The 22,355-nt window shown below is 33.5% G+C and overlaps 1 protein-coding gene across 2 annotated transcripts in view; it reads right to left on the reverse strand.

The window, feature by feature from the left end:
* LOC113492009 (inactive rhomboid protein 1) overlaps nucleotides 1-22,355 on the reverse strand; it is a 150,902-nt gene that overhangs the window by 119,409 nt on the left and 9,138 nt on the right. The window contains exon 2 of one of the 2 annotated variants that reach the window (XM_026869270.1): nucleotides 21,312-21,332. The exons of the other annotated variant lie outside the window; for it this stretch is intronic. Within the exon in view, the coding sequence (XP_026725071.1) occupies nucleotides 21,312-21,332 (21 nt within the window). The remainder of the gene's footprint in view (nucleotides 1-21,311; nucleotides 21,333-22,355) is intronic. 2 annotated transcript variants of the gene reach the window in all.

Genomic DNA, 22,355 nt, shown 5'->3' on the forward strand with positions numbered 1-22,355 from the left:
CGAAACAGAACAAGTAAACACAGATGGTTATAATCCTTGTATTTTATTTCATCCCAGTGTGTAAAACTTTATAGCCGTGAAGCGAAGGATATCAGAAAAGTTCGGTGAAACGGGATGAAGCAAAACAAGGTATCGATTTGTATGGAGGTAACTAGTTTCTTATATTACCTAATATAGGGAACTAGTTAATTTAGGATTCAAGGATAATTTTAGATAACATGGGACTAGTAGCTGTCGAGAGGTTCAGTAAGCAGGGACTCTACCACCATCTTATAGTAAAACCTGACACGACGGATGCGTAACAGCGCAATTCAGACAGAGTTATATCTTTTCCATAAATGCTAATATTAATATTGGTATAGACCCTTAATAGTAACGAAAAAACAACAGAAATAACTTTTTTTACTTTGTTCGAAGAAAGGCTTTTATTAATTAAATTATTAGAGCTGGTATGTTGTAATCTGAAATATATGTCTACTGTAAAGCAATCGATCATTTATCAAGTACTATGCCCAGCAGTGGATTACTGAAGGCTGGTGATGATGATAACATATAATATTAAAGGATGACGTTTGCTGATGAAATTTAAACAATCATCTATATATTCTAAAGTTCCATCAAATATTACAAAAGTTACAGACAAATAGCGAGTTTCAATAAAATTGAGATATTGATACGAACGTTCATTTAATATCTGAACGGAATCGCTTTTCCGATCGAGTTGAATAGATCCCTACTCTTTCCCGACAAATGAGACTCTAGTTTATTTGAACTTTAGTAATCTACCGTTTTACCAAAACTACAGATATAAAACTATTGAGTTGATCGCTCACAGGTTAAGCTACGACTTATACGGTCTGTGCGTGGATGGGTGACTATCTGGCATAACAAAGGCACGTTAAATGGTGGCTGTTGTTTAAAAATCTTTGACAGTCGTAACGATTTAGAAGCTAGTATGACAACCAGTGTGATTAAGGGGTAATGTGTTGCCCATGTAAATGGGTCGGGGAGGTCAAATGTTTTCGAAGATGGCCAACTAGTTTCAAATCCAACCAAAGTCAAAGGACTTTAGTTAGGTTATATCTTATATCTATATATCTCGAATCGCTTCATGACCTTGTGCAATGACCTGAGTCTCGATCTCCGCTTCAAAATTACAATTAACGCTTGGCAAAAAAACAAATCGTTATTTATGCCATAAATTCTATTAACATCATAAAATTAATCACAAATTCTCGTCGCATAAAATTATACAAGCACAACATCGATGTATAAAGTTAATTGCGCTTAAATCTCATCTCACATAAGAATTAATTTGTAACTTGATTACATATTAAAATTACACAGTAATCAACATCCAAGTGGCTCTCAACGTGCCATTGTCAACCATTACGCAGTAAAGTTGGCGTCGTTTTAGCTTAATCAAAACTCAATTTACTCGCATTTAGTTCGTCAGTTTGAAAACAAGCCCTTTTGGTTGGAAACTTTATGTCTTCGTTATTAATTATCAGTTAGCAACGTGGACTTCCCACGTGCCACCGTGCGGCTTGTCGGCTGAGCGCCTGTACCCGCTATCGGATAGTTGCCCAAATTTATGAGCAAAACTTTTATGCGCTTTTTAAATGATCCTCGTCCAACCCAGTTTATAATTAAGGCTTTTAAGAGTTTGGAGTTCTCGTTATGATTGGGGATTACGTGATAATAAGTTATTAAGGGAAATGGGTGTTGCGGTATCCGTTGGCTGTAATGGGTTCGCCACTTTGGTTTATAGGTATATAGCTGTATAGCGTGATACATCATTAATTATTTAATTAACTCCGCATAGGTAGCTTAATTTTGTTCGTGTGGACTGGTGTTCATAGATGTAGCAAACAGGTTTATTCCACTTTTTAAAGCGTGTAACTTCGTTTTATATCCTTCGATGATTCACTTAAGAGCACCCATGCAGGCAATTTATGGGAGTTCGCCCATGGAGGCAAAAAATTCTCCTTCCGAACTCCTTAAAGTCGTAAAACAAAAGTCGTTGAATTTCGTAACAATACCACTTTCTGGCCTCTATGTATGTTAAAAATAACCCTTTCAGACAAAAGCACTTCATAGCGAACTAATAAACTTAAGGGTGAAGTAGGTAGAGCCAGCTCCCTGATAACATTAATAAAGTAATCAGATTTCGGGCCGAAACTACGACGCAAACTATCCGCCGATTTATCGTCCGAAAATAGATAACGAACAAAACAATTACTTTGATTAACCCGAGGGGACCGCCATGACAATAAAGAACGCCATAGCGACTATAACAAAAGACGTTAAGTTGTTGCCATGCAATAGCTGCATACATTTACCATAACTCTTCATAAAAGTGCGCGCTTACTAAGGATTTTGTCGTTACTCTAGACAAATATATTATCTGTATGCCTCTACCATGATCTGTAATAAAGGACTGTTGTTATTGTAAAACAGAGACACCGCTACGTACAGTGTAGTCTGTCTCGCTTTTACTACAAAAACAGTCCAGTTTTAAGTGCTCCTAGTAAAGCAAGCGGAATAAAATATTTGTCTATAGTGTTCGCCTCCTTGATTTATCTGTTTGGCCTTTTTGAAAAAGACTCTTGTTGAGTGCAACTATTGTTCAGTGAAAAAGTCCTCATGGTAGATAATTTAAAATAACGTTCTAATTTTTTTGGCCGATAAACTTAAATTGTTCGTACATCTTTACAGATTACGTAATGTGCACCTGCCAAAAATGCACTTATTTTTGGGCAGTCGAGTAAAAACAGCTATCGTTGAACACAAAGCACCGCCAGTGATGACCACCGACTAATATCATAGGTTTATTGTTCGTGAACGCACATGGAAATCCATTGCCTATTCGCCATTGTGTGCCACACAAAGCCAACACGATTTGCTTTGAGGATTCAGAAGTTTAAGCAATTTTTATTGTTTGTTGACTATGTAAACTGTTACAGTATGATATGGACCATAAAATTCATTTTACATTGAAGAATTTACTTTCTTTGACTACTCAAAAGGAAGTGGAAATCGAAATTTGAAACTTAATGTCATTTGACTAATTCGCTGACGCATCGCTGTCTGTCCTTACGTCGCGTCCGTCTGTTACGAGGCTGTATCTCACGAGCCATGATACCTAAACTGTTGAAATCTACACAAGTTATGTATTTGAGTTGCCAATATAACAACGAAAAATAAAAACAAAATCTAGATTGAGCAAAGGCTGCTGGGGTCGTAAATATATTGACAAATAAATCTGTCGCTGTCTGTACCCTAACTATTTTTTGTCACCCGTCCGTTTTATGAGAAACCTCACTGTTGCAAGCCCGACTCGCACTACTTGATCGGTATTTACAGTATACAGTCATGAAATCAACAATAAAGACAAGCAGTACGCATCGTGTAGCCAAAAGGTCAACAGGAGAATTCAGTCTATATTCAGATAGCAGCTAAAGAATAATCCCAGTGTAGTTAAGTACACCCATTGAGTACATTTAGTTAAATAAAGCAAAGCTTTCTTAATCGGATACCATTAGTTGGCATTACAGCTCTTAAGATAAACTAATATTGTTATTGTCTGCACTTAAATGAAGCTGAAAATCAAAATGTTGTTCTGTAATACTGGATTGTTTTATAATGATGTTGAATGGGATATAATAGATGTTTATATTGTTACAGCATGATGAAAATGTATGTTGGTACTCAAACGGATCATAATTTTATCATAAAACTAGATGTCCTAGCAGACGTGGTTCTGTCATACTTGATGAGTTAAAAATAGATAAAAAACGGGCCTATGAAAAAAAGATGTTGACCGATTCTCAAACCCACCCAATATGCACACAAAGCGAGCCATTTCGGAGAAGTTAAATTTTGCACACTGTGACACGAGGATTTTATATAATAAATGTAATATCCTTTGTTGTAAGCACATCACAGAATAACAAATATTCCGAATAATTCCAATCTTTTTTTATAATTTTAAAAAAGTTGTTTCTAGTTTTGACCTACTCTTTGTAAAAAGTATTCGGCAATGGGTAGTGGTCTTCCTTTTTTTTTACTCTTATCCCTAACTTTGTTTTCCTTCATCGTATTTTCAGAAAACAAAATACACGTACTTAATGTATTATTATTTAACTGGCTTAGTAAATCCGGTAAGACGGGAAACCGCAACATAGCCTAACAAAAAGCCAGACTAGCCAAGCTGACGGTATAAATTAATAGACTTTGTTTTTCTCCTCCCATCTGTCTTTGTTTTCGTCGAAAATGTGCGCAATAAAAACTTCAGTAATTCATCGAGTATTGGGGATATTCGTCACATATATAGCTAAGACCCGTATGAATCGAGATGGAAAAATCATAAAAACTTATTTTATAACTAACTGTTCAATCTTTATTTTCGATTATTGTTAACTGTACTAAACGTTTGATCGTAAAACATTCACGATGAACCAATGATTATTTTGAATTTTTAACCAACTTCAAATAGAAAGAAGTTCTTCAATTCGTCTGTATTTTTTCAACTTGTTTCTGAAAGGGGAAGGTTCTCAATTCATGCGTATTTTTTTGTATGTTTGTTACGTAATACTTTAGACTGGACGAACCGATTTTATTGATCCTTTTTTTATTTATTTAACATGAAGTCATTAAGGTCCCATAAAAATTAGTCAAGTTTGGCTCAGTAGTTTTGTATTTCAAGTCGATTTTATTGCCTCTGTTATCAAAAATGTATTATCCCATCTCGTCCCATATGGGCTAAGGGTATGGGATGAGATGACGAATCACTCGAATATATGAACATCTTCAGTCACCTTCAGTATACAATTTCTTATTGAAAATCGATTCTGCGAAATGTTATTGCGACACACAAATGCTAACAAGGTCTCATCTTTAAGTTATAACTTCGAGTAATCAGGTCTCAAAGACCAGAGTAATATAAATGTATTTCGAACTATAAAAATAATTCCTTTGAAGATGAAAGTAGGTAAGTACTACCGTTTAAACAGCTATAGAAGTTCAGAAAGCTATTATAAGTTGCTAATCATAGTTTTACCTTTGCTAAGATAAAAGTTAATTAAGAGTACTAAGTGTGGTTAACGGTTTAATAAAATCTTGTTGAAATGGACTAACTTAAAAATCAACTTTACATTTATATTTAGACATTGTCTTATCCTTGTTGAGTAAAAGTATGTTAAAAATCACAATGTATAAATATTAGGGTTAGCAAGGTTCACGTTTTAGGGTTTTTTTTACCGAAGGGTAATACCGGAAACCTACAGGCTGTATCTCATGAGCCGTGATAGCTAGAGCTCGGCTAGACATCTGTAATATCACAGATGATGTATTTGTTGACGCTATAACAACAAATACTAAAAATATAGATCGAGGTTAAGGGACGACCTTAAAACTAATAGTAAGAAGAAAAGAACAAAAAAGAACAGGACCAAACCAATATTTGACCTTTGAATACGCGGTATCCTTATTAGTTACAAATAATTTTATCATATTCTAGGTAAAATTAATGTTTAAATAAAGGTTAAATTTATTTTAGGACTTATGCGAGTAATAGAATAACTTGAAACAAGTTTTATACTGAAGTATGTACTTACGTTCCTCTTATTATTAATTTTCTTTGTACATTTTATCGTATTAAATTATTATGTTTGAAAAGTTTGTACATTTGTCTGGTACCTACTTCTTTGCAGTACTTTGTTGAGTATAGAGTTTGTTGGTACATATTCAATTACTTATATAAAAAGGTTGTACCTATATGTGACATCATTTTGTTTTAAACTGTTCAGCGTTTGCACGTTGACATTGCCGCCGCCCCGTTAACTCTTAATAGAGGACTCGTATTGGTCGGAAACTAGTCAGGAGATACCAAGTTAACGTTTCAGTAAAACGTACTGATATAAATATAAAGTAACGTAGGACAGGAAATCGCAATGTTAGAATTAAAGAGTTTGTTAATCTTTTCTTCCTACTTCTCTTACATGTTCTGCAGAGTTATTAAGTTGCTGGTTCCAAAACATTCAATCGCTTCCCTAGGACACACCGAGCTTAAATTCTGGGTGGATATCATTGGTTTTCTACTTGATACCTGACGCATTTTCTACCATTCAACCATAGCTTGATACAGACATAACAAGAAGTAGCTGTATATATACAGAGGAAGTGACAATCATCATCATCATATAAAAGCTGCCAAACGTCCATTATATAACAACCATTTCACTCACACACAGGCCGAACAGACACTATCAATACACAACTAAGACTTACTTATTACTTTTAATATTTGTGTAAAGCGGTATCTGGTAAGGAGTCGGCATTTGGCAGCCGACTCAGCTGGGTGCGGCCCAACTGAGCGGGAGTGAACGGCGGCCCTATCGTGATCTTCGAGATACCATCCCCGACACCCTTGAGTGATTTTAAATTAACCCGCCACGTTTTGGGGTATTTTAGATCGAGTTTTAGTATTATGATCGTCTTAGGTTTGTTGTGTATTTAGACCTACTCTATACGAGAGTACTAGATCTGGTATTTTTACATCCATTTTTTAATGAATCTACGTTTCGGGTTTTGATAGGTTAAATAGCGTGTTTAATATTTTTATTATGCCGTGTGTTTACCAAAGAGGATCAGTTACACGATTCAAAATGTTTTTAATAATTCTCTGTGTTCTATTTTCGTGAAAATCAGTGGATAATAAATAAAATACTACACTTCAGCCGAACTTACTTTACAGTTTGTGATATTCGTTACCAGTTATATTTTACCGAGTACGAATAATTTCCATACACTAACGAAATGGTGTAAATTATTAAAAGCATTTCATGTACGTACGATAAAAAAATAAGGTTATAAGGTCATACAACACTGCGACTGCAATTTTTATGAGCAAAGCAACACAGTGTACTGAAATAAATAAAAATGCAATGTAAGCGTCAAATTAAGTTCAAAACGGGCACGCGACACGTACTTCCACGTCAATATAAAAGTACACAAACTGAAGTACTGTAGAAGTGGCCGTCAAGCGATTTTATACTTTATGTGGTTGGAATAAGGTAGCTTAGGTTTTTAAGCGGGCGGTAAATTTAAAGTGGTTGGGTGTGTGCTGTGACAGCATATCGACGTTGCAGGGCTGCAGCTAACAACTGGGTCGGTCAGACCACTCGACCCGAGACCGAGTTTCTCGTTGACGACAACAAATTCGGAACAAAACACATTTTAAAGTCTTTCCCAGTATTTGAGTGACACGAGGAAATGATATTCATACGTCGAGAGGAGAAAATATAAAGGAAAATTCACAAGTTTAATTAAAATTCCCATTTCAAGTTTCATGTTTGGTTTCAATTATGAATCGTGTATTGTTTTCACATTATTTTCGTTAATTAAAATGGGTTGGAGTATACAATATTTACGATGCGTACTGAATTTATGGAATCGAATAATTTTATTACTGAATGATTTTTGGCTTAGTTATTGAGTCTAAAATTGAGGTCAATCGAAAACATTACTTAGAGATATAACACGGATTATCACATATGATACAGGTACCTACTACTCCAAAAATAACACTTTTTTGAAGTGACAACACCAGTTTGCGCTACCAGAATAAATCCGCTATTTCGGCTAGCAACACCGCTGTACAAATCTTATTATAGGGCAGGTCTACATAAACACACAGAGTCTTAGCTGGAGTCCAGTGTAGAATTCGGATGAATGAATTAATGAGTTTAGTTGTGTAAATAAGACGGGTAACCTGATCCAATAGTCCAATAGAAACCGACTACAAAATCAATTTAGGTGTTCAAGATTTACTTTGTTAACTTTAAACCTAAATATTGACAATCGTATAAAGCAAAGTTCAAAGAGATCGTGTTAGGTGGTACAATTACGAATATGTGGGTGGATATTCAATTGATGGAGTTTGTTGTCAATTCTTCTCTATAAGAATGATATTTTAGAATAGCGCGAGCCTGAAAAAGGCCTACTTGATTTCAAACTTTTTGATTCTGTAGTGTAAACTAAGAATATAATAGTTTAAAATCTTTTCGGTAGTCGGAAATTAAAAAAACTTACACGATTTATTAATTTGAATTTCGTTGTATTTGTACAACAAATTATTGAAATCATATTGAAAGTACATTTGCAATTTGAACGTAGAGACGCTTGAACATCTACTAATCTCTGACAGACTAATTGTGAGAGAAAGACGGCACTGTTAGAAAGGATAGCGCCGTGTTATTTCAACGGCTTCAAATCTTACTTTAACCTACTATAATGCAGCAAAAACTACCTTACGAGATTATAAATAGAAGCGTTTTTTTCTTCGCAAAGTACAATAAGGTAGCAGATACAATATAGGTAAACTGTACGTATTAAAGTCAAGAACTGAAATTAAACGGTCAAAGAAGTTAGTCGAGTTTGTTCCATATTGCACGGAACTTTCAAGTGGATGGTGAGTATTTTACTTAACACAATACTACTTCCATAGCACAGGTTCTTATTATTCGAGTTCTAAGTTCGTCTACAAAGTTGCGCAATTCGTTTCAATATTCAGTGCGATGCCTAGAAATAATGTAGAAAGGTAACGAAAGAGGTGGAATTCTTTACATTTACAACCTTAAGTTGTAAGCTCGGAAGATAATATTTTATTTAGTTTTACAGATGCTTGTAATGCAGTTTAGAGTTTATGTTTTAAGTTGCTGTCGTTTGAGGTGGTATTGTGGATTTTTCTTTTGCGAATGGGGTCAATGACGAATGGCTTTTGCGAATGTTTCCTTCAATACGATACCAATTGGAGACGTAAGTTTTCAACAGGTGGAATATCTAACGTGATCTGCGATCTAAATCCAAAATACTTGTCCAGATTGATAGAGAAAGAAATAAAATTACGGTAGATTGACAATCAATCGGTATCGTGCGCGTTTGATTGCCGATCGGGATCAAGAATTAACCTGAACGGGACGCTCTTAAAAGTAAATTAAATTATTGATTCCTATTTATTATACTTGGTTTGAGAGCCATGTCTGACCATTTTAAAACCACCTCAACATTTACATTCAAGCAAGGGATATACGTAATATCAAACGTTTCTTCTAAGACATGTTTATCGAATTATTTCCAAGAAAAAGCTTTTATAGACGTAAAACAAACTTATTTTTGAACAAAAAACAAAGTCCTATTTAAGATAATGAATAATGGAATCCAGTTTAGAATAATTCACAAAGCAAATATTTTTAACCCTTCAAGAATAACTCAAAAATCACTTTGAGATCTAATCTAAATAAAATAATAGTTGGAAGCCGCTAGCAAGTTCATAATCTTAATTCTGGAGTTGAAAAGTAATCAAGCAAGGAACATTCAAAACCAGGTTACTACAACTTTTAAAGGCCCTTAGGCCCAAATTAGGTTATTGGCGATTTCCAATGTATCATCTCAGTATAGTTCAGAGAACATTTTTCGACAAGTCACGTGACTTTGTCTTGTTGTTTCAGCCTCTTTATCTTAGTGTGATTACTAAAATGTTAAATTTAATAACTACTCCAATGAATAAAAAGGCATTTCGTTTTGATAGAAGTAACGTGACTTTGACCTGATTGAATCGTTGTAATACTTGTTGAACTAAGAAGTCAAAATCACGTCACTTGTCGATAAGAAATGACATTCTCAAAACTAAGAAATTTTCCAGCCGTCTATTCTAATGCAATGTAACAGTTTATAAACTGCTGATCAATAATTTAGACAACATATCGAATTAATTACTCCTAGAAACGTATACATTCTCTATTTAAAGTAAAATAGTGAATCGTTAACATTGTAATACCCAGTTTGGGTTAATATCACAATAAACGTTATTTACCGTATAACCACGATCTGGGATATTAAAGTTTAATTGACGAGTACAAGCTAAGTTAATTGATCCAAACTTAATGTGCTTTTGTTGTTTATCACAATAAGGTATTGTTCTTGCTCTATTTTGATAACCTATTAGTGTACCTAATGTGACGTCAACGCTTAGACAAAAACCCGTATAAAATTAGGCTTTGTGTAAAAATGTATAATGATATTAATCTATTTAATTATGATGTGTTCAAAACAAAAGAACATATTTTTGTCAGAGCTATTGTCTGTTTATATATATAAAAAGGAGTAATTTGAAACGAAGCTATTTACGACACTTGAATTGACATATTTTTGTGGATGATAAAATCACTCCGACTCTGTCTGACAAATACGCATGAGTTATATCGTAAATAACTAATAAATAGATGAAATTGGCATTGATGGTGAAAATTGTTTTTGTTTTAAAGATCCAATTTAGTTTTAAATTGTAGTAAGAATGTACATTACACCAACCCCCACATGGTTAGTTAAAAGCCAATTTGAAATGCCTACAAATGAGCCAATAATGATAATTAATACTTATTCCGTATTTTCATATAAAAAGAAGCTTTTGCCACGCAGTAGTGTATCTGGAAATCAGTATTGTTAATCTAAAACTCGACCTACAAAGATCATCTAATTTAGTACTTGATGTTCAGAAAAACAATAACTAATTAACTGGAAGCCAAAAACAGTCTAGACCTACTGATAAAGGCACTAAAATTATTACTCATAATAATGAATTAGTCTGAAGATATTCATTTCTGTTCTATGCCTGTACTATGAACATTTAAAGGAGTTTTATTGTCGTTACGAAAACGAGACCACGCTCTAAACAGCGCGTAGCACCAACTCTCTTGAACAACAGCAATAGTTATATTTAGGTACTTATAGTACAGGGGCGGGTCAATTGAAAGGCACAGTAGACCAGTTTTACTTGAATAACAGTGTAGTGATTATATAGTCATGTTATAAGTTTATAACCACACAATGCCAATATAGTTTAAGTTTTCATCAAGTGCAAAATTACAAATACTTTGGAAAGTTACATAATATTGAAAATGTTTGCAACTCATTCAAGTGATTAAAATGAAGCTGACAAAATAAGAAAGACAATAAAGTATGTAAAGTCTTGTGAAAAAAATTGTTATGTATATATTTGAACTCCAACCTGATCATACTGTCAATTCTTGTGTACTAATGACTGACTGTACTAAAAATTGTCGGTATACATCTGTTGCTGAGTAAAAAATATGTAAGAAAAAGTCAAATGTTCAATTAACCGCGAATTCTTTAAGGATGGCATTAATATTATACTTATATCATGTTTTAAGCAATTTGACAATCTGATAAAATATTTGTCAACACTTAAAATGCTTAAACTTAAACTCAAGTATTATTAAACAAATATAAATGTAGGTTTAACTTCAGATATTGACATTATAAGTAAAGATCTAACGAAACAAACAAACAGGTATTATGTACAAACAATGTAGGTACGGTCGGCAGAAAAAGTTGTATTTAAGATGAAGAAGGCGGTGGTTAAAAAAGGTATCTTAGAATAAAATTCTAAATTACATATTATAATTTTGTAGAAATAAAATTGGTGAATTGTCTTCGTGGAGATCGAACCTGCACCTCCTAAATACAAATCCTTACATAGAACCGCAAAGCTACCGCGGCACACTCACACTGACAGCTACTAATGTCAAACTTATCGGCGTTTTCCTCACATAGAAAATTTAAACAAAACTGTTAGACCACTTTTTCTGCCGACTGTACGAGTATCTAACTAATTTAAAATACACATTCAAGTGAAGATGTTCAAAGGTCAAAGGCAGTCTTCACCTCTATAAGGTCATTACCTAAATCGATAAATATCTTTACCGAGCTCTATAAATGTATTTTGATTATTAAAATTTCGATTTTCACTTTTTATACCCAGTCATCTATATCTACACTAATATATAAAACTGAAAAGTTTGTTTGTTTGTTTGAACGCGCTAATCTCAGTAACTACTTGATAAGTTGAAAAATTATTTTTGTGTTGAATAGACCATTCATCGAGGAAGGTTTTAAGCTGTATACCATCACGCTGCCACTAATAGGAGCGAAGATATAACGGAAATGTGGAAAAAACGGATAATTATTCATCTTCGAGGGCTTCCGTTCAAAAATTCCTAACTTATATCTTCTAACCACGCGGACAGCTAGTCATCGATATTGCAATAATAGTATGAAGAAATAAAAAAAAGGTTTTCGTTCTTGTAAAGGTATGTCGAAATAACATAAATAACTGCAAACCTTACCCTATTTAAACGTAGATTGTATGATAAAGTCTGCGAATCGAAAACAGTAGGCACACGAACAATAACAATGTCTGGAGGAAGTTTTATATAAACAGACAGAATATAAAGATAACTCATTCGATTACGTTGTAGAGTGTAGCCTCCTTTATGTAGGCTGTTGTAGGCTGAATAAACGTTTGCCTTTGCTCCTGTATGGAGATAGTTTGAAATTATTGAAGAACGTCGCTTCGGTAAACAATATTGCGTAATGGTTTACGAAACACGAAATCATGTTTAGGTACTGCCTGAAGTGGCTTTATTCCTTTTTTTTGTTTTCCGGAGTGACACGCTTATGACTTCAACCCACTTCGAGGGCACGACGTGGGTACATGTCGGCCGTTAAGTGTGTACATTTTATGGGTTATGAAAAAATATTGTCTATTACAATAACGATTTTTGGCATTTATCAGTAAATGAGAATCTGAAGTGGTCTGTTTATTTAAATTCAACAAGATTATTTCAATGGGTTCAAGTATTTGATGAGGAAATTTTAAGGTAATCTGCTGAATATTAAATATGAGTTCCAATTTATATAAATTCTTTAACATTACCAACATTGAAATGAAATATTATTTTTTAGCAAGGCATTATAATAAATATTGTTTCTTGCACACGTCATGTTTTTGAGATCGATGGAGTGGACTTTCCATAACTTACTGAATAACCATGCAATAATACCTGTGAAATTAAAATAAATGCCACTATCATAATATAAACAATAATATGTTCCAACTATTCAAAACAGAAATTATTCTTCAACTTAACGAGAGCGACAATGAGAGTTTAAAGTAAAGACAAACTCGTCTTAAACACAGGTTGTGCAAAAGAAAACCTTTTTGTACATACAACCTTCAACATACGAAACTCTGTCGTAAAAACTCCTTGCTGTCACCTGACTCCAATTTCATACCATTCCATAAAGAACGCAAACAGTATCAAAAGTTGCAAAACCTTTTTGCTATAGCCCGCTTTATTCGAGCATATCATCAAAGGAGTAAATGCATCCTCTCGAGAACAAACAGTATTGCACGCTTCACCGCGCTTACCTCGCCGAAGTACTTAGCTCGTGTCAAACGACGTACCTATATAAATGAAGCAGCCTGTATAAGTGATGCATTCGAAATTCTGTTTGAATTTCTTACCGAAGATCTATGCTTGCCTGGTCCTTTTCATTCTGTGATGTGATGAGTATGTTTTGGTTTTTATAATAAAATATTTATAACCAACTCATAGTTATTCGTTTTTTTATCTAGAACTAGCTGTTGCCCGCGGTTTCACCCGCGTAGTACCAGATTTCGCGGTTATTTAACAGTTCCTGGTTTTTTTTGCAGCATTTTTTCTCTATTTTCTCACCGTTTAAACCTTCCCTGGACTACTACGAATATTTCAAGACTTAAATTAGCTAAATCGGTTCAGCCGTTCTCGAGTTTTAGTGAGACTAACGAACAGCAATTCATTTTTATATATAAAGAAAGAAAGAAGAAGATAGATTTAAAGATGATAAATCATAAATATTGAATTTTCATGCATATAAAGATTATTTAACGAAAACAAATCAAGTACTTCCATATATGTATCTCAAAAACCAAGTTAGAAAAAAGCATCTTCAAATAAGACCACTGCCTTAAGTTTACTAATCTATATAACATAACAAAAAGATTCTACAATTTAGTTTATAATTTATGCAATCTGGGTAAGCGTATGTCGCCGTTAAATGAGACAGCTGCCAAGGACAGGCGATTTGGTATCGCGCCAGCGTTACAGCCTCAAACCCAACCTTCAGTTTGCAGACTGCGAGAGCATTGAATAGCATTTTACGATGGAAACAATAAACTTTTTAGGTTATTGCCATATTAAAAGGAATGTTAATAGAAAACGATCCGAAGATTTGTAAGTGTTATGGTGAGAGCTTTGTGACAATATTTATAATACCGATTAACCATACCTGACCGTTTTGTTTTTTGAGAGTCAGTCGCAGAAATTACTGCCTGTATCACGAAATTTCGTTATTAGAATAAAAATTAAAACGGTCAAAAAAGAAAATAACTCTACCTACCTCGATGCTTTTGAAAAAATAATCAACACAATCGGTCAAACCAGTACGAAGTACGGAGCTTAAATAAAAAAAAACTATAACCAAATTAAGAACTCCTTTTCGAAATAGCTTGAAAACCCGCACAGGAACACCAGAACACGTCTAACGCTGTATTTTAAATATACAAACTCCTTGTCATACCGACTTTCGAATTCACTCCTCTCGCCCGACTAGACACTACCCGGGCAGAATATAAATTAGGCTTTCATAATTTAGTACCGGGTTAGGTAGGTTCAGTATTTCGGATAGCAGATCCGATATTTACTGCATTGATAGTCAGCGTTTACCAGCACCACTTTTTTTACGTTAAACTAGAATCAAAATGAAAAAATCATTTAATTAAATTAGGCTACTAGTTAGCACGCTTTAAACGTTAACAAAACGACAATAGAGAGTTTTCTATGATAGAATAAAATATATATTTATTTGGCAGAATATTGTTACATAAAATATTCGCCCTCCTTTCACCGCTTCCTTAGTACTCTAGCCGCGGGAAAAGTGATTACAAAAGAGGTTACAAACTCCCCAGCAGCACGCTGTCTTTCTGTTGACAATTACTAAAAGTAATTAAATTAAAAAGCTGTACGAGACAAACAAATGTCTGAGGCCAATTGAAACTATTATTAAATTAAAACTGCTGCTTTGGAAGAGAAATGCCGTGCGAGAGATGCGTCGTTCAATACTCTGTCACCTTACCACAACTGCCATAGCATTACTTAAAACGTGGCGTTACGCCAAGGGATCTAAAGTCCATAATTTTATCTAAAACTTAATATCCGATGGCCACAGTAGGTAAAGTTAAAACGAATCTTCAAAAAACAAATAAAATTAACTCTGCCGGCGAATAAAACTCAAAAAAGAACTAAGTGAAAAATATTCAGTCCTAATATTCTCATAAAATCAAATTCCGATTCCAATCGCATTGAAAACCATTAGCTTCAAAGCCTTCAATTCCAATACATACTTCAGTGTCGTAAAAAAGACTGTTAAACCGAACCCAGTACATAAAATAGTTACCATCGATATTACAAAAGAAAAAAGTGAATATGCTCTTTGCTTCGACTCTATTTGATCACGTATACAATGGATTACACATTAATGTATTGTTCTGTTTTGTTTGTTTATTTTTTGTGCTTTGACAGTCCCTAAACTAATATAGGAACATGTACTGAAAGGTGTATTGGTTTATGTAGAGCAATGTTATTATAAAACAAAGGATATCAATACCTACTACCTGTTTAAAACATATGAAAGTACAAAAAACACTCTTGGTAGTTAAATCAGAAATACAGTCCAAAAAAACATCTAGATAACATAATGATGAACAAAACAAATTGCATAATTAACAGATTTCAAAGCCAAAAAAACTTGTACGAAAAATTGGATCGATCTCTTTAACAATACCGAAACTTCACAATTGCATTATTAACGGTTGGCATGTCAAAACCATTATAAGCAATCATAACAGAAGCTCGAATTTTGAAACGAGTCATTTTTTCGCCGCCGATCCAAAATGGCGGATGTAAACAAGGAATTGAAAAGGACTCTTAGCAATATCGCGTTGTCAAGAATCTACTCGAGATATACTCAGTTTCTTTGATAATTAATGGCCGTAAAGATCGTCAGATATTACGAATATTAATCACGGTGCCCACGCAACGGGTAAAAAATGAATAAATTTGACGTCACCATGGTAATATTAATGGTGGTTAGATGGATTAGGTGGTTAATGCTGCACGATTTATTACTCAGGCGTTTAGGTCATTCACTTGGTATTATCTTGATATAGCTTCCTAGGCAGTAAATACAAATGATTATTTCACTTATCAAAAACAGAAAAATGCAATTTTCAAAACTGGGGATAAAATAGAGATCGATAGAGAGAAAATTTTAAGAAAAGAACTAAATATAATTGTCATAAAATAATACTGAAACTCGAAGAAGAGACCATTATTAGCATAACCAAACTAAATACCATTACAGCCATTAGCATTCAACCGTTCCTAGAAATAGCAGCTAACTAGTTGAAGAACCAACCTGCTCGTTAACCGTTCTTAAAAGTTTAATTAGTGTGTACATTGCAAAACTGTAAACGGGAGTGTAAAATAAAACAATAATTGCAACAATTTTAATGAAACATTATGGCGGCATTCAAGGGAATGTGTCTGTTAACAGATCGAATTCTTTTAAATTGGTACACATTTTTGTTTTCTTTGTACTTAAATCAATTTGTCTGTATATGAGTATTCTGTTGATTGTTTTCTTTTAATCGTTCACAGACAGATTTTTAATGGATCGTTTTTTGAGTACTAACGCAGCAAGTCAAGAACATGAGTGCTCAAAATGCAATGCTACAATCTTAAAGAAGTTATGACTAACTCATACTTATACCCACTACACATGTATAATAAATATAAGTATAATTAATTAATTTAATTTGTGTGACTGAGAGAAACTAGGCCAGGGAACAGAGAAGATTAGATCGAGCTTAAAGCCACAAAGCATAACCTAAATTACTATTAGTTTAAATAAATAATTAGGTTTCTGCATATTTTTTTACATACATATACATATCTACCATACTTTGTGCTACAATTAATAATATTTCCTTTCGCGGTAAACAAATATTGGCGTAAAAAGGCACCATAATTAAGCACGTATTACACAAAGACCTGCGTACAATGAAAATAACGTAAATTGCCATTTAAAATGCACGTTTTCTTCAAATTGAGTACTCATTGCTGATGAAAACCAATTTCGTGAACAAATGCGTTAATTAACTACATAGAGTATTTGAATACGCAAATAGATAGCCCGTTTTAATTAGTCCACTCAATGTTTTGTGTCAAACACTTTTTGTCTCATAAATGAAACTTAGTCCGCTGACTTTTAATTTCATTTAAAAACTTCTTTGTAGCCAGACTTGTTTGTTTTTATTTAATTTCAAATGCAGAACAAAAAATGTTCTGATTTGAAACTTTTTTATCCCGAGGGCCTAAGGTCTTTCTGTTATTGAATTACCAATTAAATCAATTTCGATTCGTACTTATGGTTTGGACATAGAGTTTATTTATAGATGTATTAAATTATTTTCTATCTGTTCGATCAAATAAACCGTGAAAATACAGCAGATGTGCATAAATAGATATGAATTTTGCCTTTATTTTTACGCTAGTGCATGCCACCACTGTTAAAATACCATACCATGATAAAAAGATAAGCAAACATGACATATCCCATAAAACATTATTCAGAAGGCACCAAAACTTAAGAGTTCTCTACCCCATAACACTTACCACGAGCTCATAAAATTGTTATCATTGTGAAAGCGAGATAGTATATATATAGTATAGAGCGCCGTCTTGCTCCCACAACAGTTAACAGTCCTGCATTTAAAGCTCGTAGTAAAGGCACAGAACACGGAAATGATCCAATGCGAAGGCAAAAGCTTTTAAGTAAATAAGGTTGTCCTCAAAGGTCGCGGGACCTCGGCCCTAAATTGAAACATCTAGGAAAGCGCAACAAAGAACCGTTTAGAACAAGGGATATCATTTTTGAGTGAATCTGAATTGGCATTTGTTTTTTAGTATTTTTGAAAAAGGAATTTCGTATTTTTTTGAAAAATAGGTTTGGGTTGAGAACGATCTTTGTTTTTTATCTGGGTGTAATTTATCTTTTATATTTATGTATTTACAAATATACTTAATTATTAATGTTTAAAATGTGGTATGGTATCCTGGATACCCTATTGTAAGGTGTGTACAAGGTTAACTTGACACGCAAAGTCATCACGACCTTGGCAAATTAATATTCGTTAAGTACATAGTGTTAGAATGGCTTAGACTGGGTTTCAGAATCGTTTCAGCTAGGATACTGAAGAATGCTGGTGTAATTCAATTATCTGAGAACTACTCAGTTTTTATAGTCCGACCGCTTTGGAAAATGGAAGTGCTGAAGTATATAGATATTGTAAATCGCTGTTGTTATTGTAACTGCTAACTGCGTGCTGCGTAAAATTTACCTACACAAACAAAATATAGAACTACAGTAATGTAGCATAGACAAAATACATCTAAACGAAATAAAGGTTTACTATCAAACTAAAAATATGTTCGAAAAAAAATAGTGCTATATTAATTATGAATTTATTTATTTAAATCTTATTTTTCGTATCTTTTTCTAATAATATGACAGAACGACGTGTTCAGCCATACCAAAATTATAACTTTCAATAAATCACATAATCATAACATGTCAACAATGTCGTCACTTATGAACATCGAGCAAAACTACAAAAACCACCTTCCTTTAAAAATCCCAATATAAAATCTTCAAACGAAATTTTTCCATCCAACGTTTTGCAAGTTACCCTAAAAGACGTCGCTCGTGTTATCTGATTGGAGTATAATCCCGATGACGTCACTACACGTTCAGAATGCGCCATTGTTGGCAGGTAAGCGAGAGAGGTTCTATTGCACTTAATCTTAAATTAAGGTTTTAGAACCAAGAAGTCTTTGACCTGTAGAATCATGATGTCGAATATGGAACTTTGTAGCACTATAGTTACATGTTGATATTAAAAGTCGAGAAAGGCAAGGCAAACTTGGGACGCCAAGGGGAACTTCAAAATAGGAACCGCATAATAAAATCCCCCATCCAGTTTTATCATACTAACGTTGCTTAACCTAGAAATTTTTATTCATTGATATAGCAGCAACAGAAATGCATCATCTGTGAGAATTTCAATTCCTTTAGCTATCAGGATTCATAAGTTTGGTGACAGACGGACTTATAGTTTTACTAATATAGTTCTATTGTTGCTTTTGTTCCAATACCGAAACCCTAACAATTATACCCGTAACAATACCCAAAAATATCATCCACAAAAATCACGAACCTATATCTAAGCAATGAAGCAGGACTGATATTATTGTAAAAGAGAGACAGCGCATTACACTGCGTTTAGCGGCGTCTCACTTAGACATCAACGACACAGCATTATTTAGTTTGTAAAAACGAGAGCTTTACAAGCTCATAGTAAGCGCGATATTTAGAAACCTTAATGCTGATAGTTCAGTAACCGTGCAAAATAGTAGCATTAACGATTACGTAACCCGGTTCTGTCTGACAAATGAGGCGCACAAAGAGATTAGTCTAAACCACGGATAACAGACCATTGTATGTCCAAATATTTACGGTATTAATATTGTATGACAGCCAGTCTTATGAATCAAGAGTTTTTTTAACGACCAGGATCAGGCGTGGGAGCCGCTCCTGCTGGTGGTGCCGCACCCGCCGCGGTCGCTGGTGGCGTTTCGCTCGCTGCTGAGGCTAAGGAGGAGAAGAAAGAGAAAAATTCGAAGAGTTCGACGACGACATGGGCTTCGGTCTCTTTGACTAAAAAGCTTTATATTGAAGCTGCGATATTCCATTTTAAGCTTTATGAAGCTTGTTTACTTGTAAGGATTAAATGACTCTATAATAAAGATGATACATTGAAAAGAACTATTAAATTGTTTACAAATACGAACGTGTAAAGTGAATAAATAAAGTCTTGTTTTATTCATTCTCTTTGCTGAATTCAATGAACTGCAATGTAAGTTTCATTTTGCTTTTGTTTCTTTATTTGGAAATGAAAATAATGTTGTCTAAAGAGTTTTGTAAAATAAAACAGCTGTGAACAACTGTTACTAACATGTTTAATAAATAAATGAAATTGAAATGTCTGCGTGTGTGTCATGTTTCTATCATGCCGTAATTTGTGAGGCACCTTTGTCTAAGAATTAGTTATCGTTTATTCTTGGTCATCTGTTGGTTGTAATTATGACTATGGATATCTATACGAATTTTCTGGAAAAACTTGAATAAAAAATTCCGTTACGTAAACACCACATCACTAACAACAAAAATGATATCAACATCTCTAGTTTCTCGCAACACACGTCACCAATACAACTGATTAGTACCAACTTAACCTCAAAACAGAATGTTCAACGTTTACCGTTTACCTTTATCGAACAATTTCGATCCTGAAATAGCGGTCCGCATCCTTCTGAACGCCATTAAGTTAACGCTGGCCTGAGCTTGACAAACGATCCAGTCATTAGCTCATTTGACTTCAAATTCGCTTTATGGATGCAAAATGCAATACCTAACCCCCTACATGTCGAAATTTAGTAGTGAGAATGTTATAAGTTTAGTAAGTTGTGGTTACCTTGTGACATTATATTTTAGTTAGTTATTTAACGTTTATTAATTAAATATTTAGAATGTCCTTCCCATTTAGCGAAGTGACATTTCGACAACAATAAGTGTTGATAGGATTCGCTCGAACAAATAAAATGACAGATCACGTGACTTAACGAAATGAAATGTCATCCATTTGCGCAGTTTTTAATTGTAGTAAAATCTCTTCGCCTTACAATAGTTACAATATAAGACCTTGGCCTATAAAACCGTTGATACGGTTCAACTGTGTGAACTATGGTACCTACTTTCTAACTATTATCACTATATTAATATAATTAAAAAGACCCCCTTTTGTAAAAAAGTGGAACATTCTAATAATAATGAACTTTTTTTCCGTAAAAGGGCTTCAATTAAAATTTAAAAATGTTCTAGAATATGGTTTTCAAATAATCATTTTATCGAATACACGACTAATTTGTTAATCAAAAATATTCACTTCTACTTTCTAAATTATTTTGTAATTATTTCCTGATGTTGGAAGTAATAATTTAGTAAAAATTATAATGTAGCTACATTCCCTCAGTTTCAAAACTCAATTTAAATCTTCGTTTTACATCATCACTGTGCATTTATTAGGCAGATGCGGAAAATTCAAGTAAAAAAGTTATTACGTGGCTAATACCGATATATATATATATTTTTAAGTATGCATTTTAATATTCGTTCAAGCATTATGTCCAAAAGGACTGAAAAGCTTAGTATTCAAATGTTTCACATACCATTGTAAGTAGTGATAATACCTGTAATAGAAAGGGGTTTTAGAAATGGAACTGCTAAATACATTATTTTATAATTTTTTGTGAAACCTCATTGGTTATTGCAGGCGCTTTATTATATAAAAAATAATTCAAGGCATTTTGATACATTGAGAGCAGTATTTAATTTAGCAGATTACAGATAAAAAAATATAATAGTAGTGGTCTTTTTTAGAAAAAAACACTGAAAACACAGTCACTCTGAACTTTTCTGTGTTAACTTAATTTTTCAATCGCTATAATATGACATACGATAATATCGTAACAAGAGGCACAACCGTATTTATATGACGATGTTCATAGGTCATTAACCCCAAATAGTTTAATTTTTATAACGACTTTTAATTGACCTTATATTCTACTTGATAAAATTTTAAAAAAAACGGTCGTCTTTAAAGTTTTATAAAGTTTAGAAAATCTCAGCTACAAGAGCTTTTTTTGTTGAAGTTCAATCATTTTTTACATCACTAAGTTTTTGGATTAACCAAAATTAGTTCAGTCGTTGAGCTATCAATACATATTACTAGCTTTTTCCCTCGGCTTTGCCTATGTTGCTATCTATTACCCGATATCCCTTTTTTGGAAGCATCTAATTTCATCAATGTCGGTAAAGTGGTTTAGCTGCAAAAGCTGTCCAACAGGGTAAAAGGCAGACAGACACATTTATTATTGAAATTGTAAATTGAATTAAATATTGGAAAGTATTCATATGGTTAGGATACGTGATTGGCACTTTAAAAGGAATCATATTTATTTGATTTGGCGAGACTGTCTCGAAAATGAAAACCAAGGTTCATTTTTGAATCAGTCTGTGACATTTCTAACTAAATCTTCTATCAGAAGTACAGCTGGTACCAACTGAATATTGGAGCAAACTACTTTTTTATTAAATAAACCTTCACAAAAATAAAATATTTCTAGAATTTCTTTGATCACTTCATACTATGGGAACGTTTGAATAAATTTATATTTTTCCCCTTTTCCTCTTAGCTGTTTTGTTCTAATACT

This window comes from Trichoplusia ni, chromosome 3 (assembly GCF_003590095.1).
Source record: "Trichoplusia ni isolate ovarian cell line Hi5 chromosome 3, tn1, whole genome shotgun sequence".
Lineage (NCBI taxonomy): Eukaryota > Metazoa > Arthropoda > Insecta > Lepidoptera > Noctuidae > Trichoplusia > Trichoplusia ni.